Below are 6,391 nucleotides of genomic sequence, written 5' to 3' on the forward strand. Positions count from 1 at the left end.
TTGAGCGTTGAAGGATGGTCCCGAGGCTCTGGCCTTGGACCCTTCTACTGAGTTAATTCTTGGTGTTTTAGAGCCTTGAAGATGTAATGGACAAGACAAAGTGTGGTTAATTCATCTCCTTAGCTTCAATGGCAATCCTGATCTACATCTAGACAGATGCATGTAGCAACACATACCCTCAACATTTTTGAACTTACATTGAAGATTAATCTATACATATTGCATTTGCAAAACAAAGAAGAGGAAGAAGAAGAGTATCGAATTCATTTATGTACTTCAGGTTTTTTTTTCTAAATGGTTAACGAATGGTAGATTACCTTCTGTGCTCATTTTTACCTTAAAACCCTCCTTGTAGCTCTTAGTCTTACCAGTTTGCAATGACAATATTTCTTTATATACGTGACCCCACATGACCCGAACCGATAATCCAATCATCGAGAGAAAAAACCATGGGTCCACCACTAGGGGCTAACACACAAACATAAACACATATGAACACAACCTTGTAACAAAATATAAAACAAAGACTTGAAATCAATCAAAGACCTGCCATGAAAAATGCAGGATGAACGATCATATATACACAATAAAATTATACACCGGATTTTTACTTCCATAGTTTTTCTCTCCACATTGATCATTAATTAGCTCGACTATGCATAATATTATTGTTGTTGAACTGTCACTAAAACTTTTCTAGACGAATTCTTGCACTTTATTTCCATCATATAATATTGAGGCCTTCGATTATCGTAAGGTGTTGATGTTGGTGCCGGTGTTGGTGTAGATATCGGTTCAAGAGGACCTTCGGTATATCGACATTTTCTTCTCCACCAGAACCTCAACCCTATACTACTTTGATAGTCAACCAACTCCTCTTCATCTACAAAAAGCAATAGCAAAATGTATTAGAGGTGTCAAAATGAACATGTCATACAACGTTCATAATAGATCACAACGGATCATTTTTAAAGTTATTGAAATCGGTTTAAGAAGTAAAAATGCCAATATTTTTGTAAATGATTCATGTGTTAGAAATGATTTCAAATATTTTCAATAAGAATACATTTTTTTTTTTTATAATAAAACGATAAAACATACCGTAACATTCCATGAGGCAATATATCAACTTTTTAGCTACATGTTTTGATCGAATATAAAATAAATCGAATGGATCCGTTTATAACGAAGGGTTGACTTGCCAGCATCTTAAGAAAACATACCGTAACATTCCATGAGATTTGGATTGGTGGACAGGTGAACAAGAATAGGTGTGACGATGGTGAGAAGTGCCCAAAAGAATAGTATAACAACACAGATTCTTGCACCCATTTCTTGAAGAAATATATGGCAAGATAAAGGTTGAATGCTTTGTGTTTAAATGGTGGCAGAATTGGTAGACACCCTAGAAACAGAAAACACATACTAGGATATTTGCTACCAATGCTTTATTAAAAGAGAATAGTTGATAATACAATATTTAGTGCAAAAAGATTATTACCAAATTGCTAATATAATATGTTTGCTAAATGAAAAGTCAACTAGGACATGAGAATGGGCGTGAAGATTCTTAGGTAGTTGGCCGGTTGTAAATTTGGTGACAGATTCCATCTGAAATCTTTTTGTTTGTTTTGTTTTGTTTTTTTTTTTTTAACGGAAAATGTTATTCTACTTTATTTGACACCAAGTAATACAAAATAGTCCCTTTTTTAAGTTTGAACTTAAGATCTCTCCTCTAAAAGGTAAATGCCTTTACCAAGTAGGCTAGACCTATATTGACAAATCTTGAAGTTAAAGTTCCTAGGAAAATATAATTTGGCTTTATGAGTCAAAATGTGTATAGTTGTTTTTAATGAAGAACATGATATTGGTATTTACACAATCAAAGCAATGGATGATCAAAGATCATTAAACAAGATTCTTTACAAACACTTGCTCCTTCAATGAACTTGTTTCCCTCTAGGAGAAGTATAGAGATTGATATTCAGAGGGCTTTAGGGTTTTTCATTTATTCAGATTTAAAGATCACAATGAGTATTTATAATGGGACAATCGATCCTATTCTAATAAGAAAAGAATCTAATAAAATAAAATACTAAAATAAATACATCTTCAATACTCCCCTTTAGCTGGAGCATGAAGATCACGAATGCCCAGCTTGCCCAACAAATTATTTAGTTGCGGTCTTCCCAAAGGCTTGGAAAACAAGTCAGCTATTTGAGCTTTATTGTCAATAATCATTGGCGTGATTTCTGGAGACTCAACTCTTTCACGTATGAAACAACAATCCATTTTAACATGCTTCGTTCGTTCATGAAACATAGGATTAGTGGCGATGTGTCGTGTTGCCTGATTGTCACAAACAACATGGTTGGGTTCTTTTGTTCAACATCCAGTTACTTCAACAACCACCTTATGATCATCCATATATATTCACTGACATTGGATGCCATAGCCCGATACTTAGCCTCTGTAGACACTGTAGACACGACTGACTGTTTCTTTGATTTCCAAGAACCCGGTGCACTGTCAAAGAGAAGTAGATAACCAGTTCTCGATATTCTAGTAAGTGGACAACCAAGCCAGTCCGGGTCACAAAAATTGATCAAGTTTTTCCCTCCTTCCTTGGGAAGCAATATTTCCTGACTCGGCGTGAACTTCAATTAATGTCAAAGGCGGTTTGCAGCTTTTAAATGGGCCTCTCGTGGGTCAGCAACGAAATGGCTGAAAACATTAACTTCATATGCAATGTCTGGTCTAGTAGCTTGAAGATAAAGAAGACGACCTACCAATCGTCTATAACGAGTGGTATCAACCTGTTGGCCTCCATGACTTTTATCGAGTGTTTGAGGTTTTGTTCCATTGGAAAGCCACTAGGTTGACAACCAAGCATAACACTGTCTTTTAGGATGTTGATAGTGTACTTTCGTTGACTCAATATAAGCCCCTCCTTGGTCTTTGCTTCTTCAATTCCCAAAAAACATTTTTAAGGTTCCGAAGTCCTTTATACTGAATTTTTATCCAAGTAGGCTTTGACGTGTTGAATAGTTTTGTGCCATTACCCGATATAATGACGTCATCAACCTAAATGAGGGCAACGGCACATATGGCTCCATCCTTGAGAATAAAAAGATAGTGATTCATTTTTTTTTGTTTAAAACTGATATCAGTTAAAGCAATGATGTGACAACCCGAACTTTCAAGACGTTTGGGCCGTCTATATCATATACATGTTTAAAGCGCACACACACGTTACATTTGGGCCGCATATGAACATCTTGGCACACACATGGTGATTGAAGACATGGATCAAGCAAAGCCTAAGTGTAATTGTGAGATTTGGGCCGATCACTTAAACATAATATACACCCTAAGCCCAACTCATGGGAATTTAAATGCATGTACGTATGCATTAGGTTTGTTTTTTTGGTATCATTTAAACATAATAACTAAACCCTAGGGATATTTGGTGAACGGCAACAAGGAGAGCACCTCGCAAATCCCTTCTCTTGCGTGATTAATCATCTTGGTCGCCTAGAATCATTGTAGGGTTAGTATAATTCCGTTAAACGATTTTAATAACCTTGTTGGACGTATACGTGTTTAGTAGTTGTGGGCCGCACCTACTGTTATCATACATTGGGCCGCTATTGTTTACTATTATACACTCGGCCCAAACCCCTCACTTGAAATAAACTTGACCCAACCCGCAAATCTTAACCAGACTCGGCCCAATTCCCTTTTCCTCCATTTATACGTAGGATTAGTGTTGTATGTGGCTATTGGTCACAAACCCTAAGCATCCTAATTCTTCCCAACTGATCATGCGACAGGAGCCCCTTTTCGAGACATCATCTTGTCGCTCAAACTTTTGGGGTTAGTAGTTTTATGTTTATGCTTACTTGTAATTCGTAATTGTGTTTATGTGAATAGCAAAGTTATATGCATGTTCTGTAAACGTGAGAAGAATTACATTATATTCTTGCATGTTAAATAATGTTTAGGGATTGCATGCTATTGAAACGTTAATGAACCTGATATAAAAGATAGTTGATGTCGGTCGAACACGCGCGAATCTGAATTCTATGATTGGAGATATGTTAAGACTTATGTGTTTGTACGATTGAGTCCAGTAGTGATAATGATGGTGCGATGAAACAATGGTTTATGTGATATTGATTTATGTGATCTAGTGATGCTTCTTTGGATAGGTTTTTGATAGATTCAGATGCTAACAAGTAGTAATTTATGGACTGAATATGTAATTCTATATTGATCTGAATATAAACTAATAGATATATGTATCATACGCACATGTGAAAGAATGATGAAATCCACACTGTTTTTTTTAGAACTTGTAAATCAAATGGGTATATGATGGTGGTCGCACATGTCATGGGGGTCCTAATATAACTGGCAATTGCATGTCAGAACTTATTGAAAGATTTGTATTGAATCAATCTAGGTATATGAGGATAACAGCTAAGGGTCTGATCATGTGATTTCTAGCGGGCGGTGCACATGTTAAGTTGAATGGGTCCTCAAGTGCCTTCTCTTACACGGCCGCATACATGTATGTCTGCATGATCATTATATTACGTATCTTGTCATGTCATGTGAATCTAAGTTTAGGGTGATAACTGGAACCACGATGTTGTACTGATGTGGTTAAGCATTGAAGGAGTCATGCTTAATTTACTGTGAGGGTTTGATGGTAATACATAATGATCTATGTTATGAACCAGATTGCTGAATGGTATAATAGGGTTAATAAGGAAATCGGTTAACAATGGTGTGATGATATGTGAATTACCATGATTAGGGTATATAGGCTATGTTGCATGTTAACCGTACACTTTGTTGGGTCAAGACACACTGAGGGGCCATCCACACGAGCACTTGTAGAATAACATATCTTTGGTTGGGCTGGTTAGCGTAACGAATCACGGAATGCAGACGGGCCCAACAACAACTGGGCCGCACAAGGACCATGAGCACCATAACGGGCTGCCAAGTGATTATTGTGTAATATGTGGACTAGTATGTGAACCAAACTTTTTGATTTTGCCATTGGAAAATATGAACTTATGACATGAGGGTGTTTGTGGCTCGTACACTGCTATGATAGTAGTGATGATATGTGCCGTACTTGTTTGCTACTTGTGTAATACGTGAAAATCTACGTGGTGCAATGTGAATATAAACTTATTGTTGTATGGTAACCACATTAGGATTGGTTGATTGAGTTGGATAATACGTAACTAATCATACCGAGCAAACCAAGGTGAGTTCACTGCACTTTTTCCAAGCATGCATCCCAGGGAGGGATATCGGGTAACGTTCCAGGGAGGAACGCTTGTTATTGGGATGTTTGTTATTATACTCAGTATCTATCATATAAGACCCCTTACATCTACCGATAGTTGCTGGGGAGGCAACGAGGTTATTAGTTGATAGCGCTATTAGGTTTGGCACCCTCACACCGTACCGGGGAGGACGGGCGTGAACTAATTTCCTTAAAGCATGACCAATGTTTTGATAGAGACATTGGGGTTGGGCAAATACATCTTATAGCCATCTGCGGTAATTGAGTTAATAACAACATCGAATCAAATCAAATTATCAAATCAAATTATCAAATCGTTAAACTGTGTTATACGTATATCTGGTAACTAAACTCGTAACAAAACTTTGAACTCACCAGCGTTGTCTGACACACTTGTTTGCATGCTTGTAGGTCGTTAGATGTCTTGCATTGGAACTTGCTGTCTGGAGTAGCTGGAGTGGTCATGGGTCGACTGGAGGGATCCATGTTATTGATTTCTTGATATTATTTATTGGTTTGAAACCGTTTAACTTTGCTTCCGCTGAACACCTTGGTTTTCACTAAAACTTGTTGATAGAATTTTTATTAATAATCGAGAACTTTATTTTGATATATGTATGGGTTCAATGTAATTAGTGGCTCGTTGTTGGTACGTCACACGCCTAGCAGGGACATTCCCTAGGTGGTATTTTGGGGGTATGTCAGTTTGGTATCAGAGCCACTGGTTATAGTGAACTTGGTTTTAAAAACGTTTTTTATAAAACCAAACTATAACCGAACAAGTTCTGAACACGACCATGACACTCAGCTCCAGACTGCAAGGTTCGTCTCTCGTATAGTCATTGTATTGCATAACTAGTGAACAATTACGTACGATATTGCATGTGATTGCACGTCTAGCACAACAGTATGAATTCATGTATTACTTGCATGTGTTATGTCACTGATAGGGTGGTATTTCCCTAAACATTCGTGACTCACGTTTTGTGATGCTCTCTGGTTGCTACTCGAGTTTGAGGAACCATTTGACATGAGTTAGGAGGAGCTGAGATGAGCATGCAAATC

General features: G+C 37.3%; 1 protein-coding gene across 1 annotated transcript; it reads right to left on the minus strand.

Annotated features, from left to right (window-relative positions):
- Nucleotides 1-503: 503 nt before the first annotated feature.
- LOC110915935 lies at nucleotides 504-1,423 on the minus strand. Its single transcript, XM_022160691.2, has 2 exons — nucleotides 1,224-1,423; nucleotides 504-883 (listed from the first exon to the last, which is right to left on the minus strand). The coding sequence occupies exons 1-2, from the start codon at nucleotides 1,330-1,332 to the stop codon at nucleotides 666-668; spliced, it is 327 nt and encodes a 108-aa protein (XP_022016383.1). The 5' UTR covers nucleotides 1,333-1,423; the 3' UTR covers nucleotides 504-665.
- Nucleotides 1,424-6,391: the final 4,968 nt, after the last annotated feature.

This window comes from Helianthus annuus, chromosome 2 (assembly GCF_002127325.2).
Source record: "Helianthus annuus cultivar XRQ/B chromosome 2, HanXRQr2.0-SUNRISE, whole genome shotgun sequence".
NCBI classification, from domain to species: Eukaryota; Viridiplantae; Streptophyta; class Magnoliopsida; order Asterales; family Asteraceae; genus Helianthus; species Helianthus annuus.

Excerpts from the sequence above, each read along its gene's own strand:
- LOC110915935 (XM_022160691.2), bottom strand. The coding sequence starts at position 1,332 with ATGGGTGCAAGAATCTGTGTTGTTATACTATTCTTTTGGGCACTTCTC. Across the intron at positions 884-1,223 it reads AAATCTCATGGAATGTTACG|ATGAAGAGGAGTTGGTTGAC; the intron begins GTATGTTTTCTT and ends TGCTTTTTGTAG.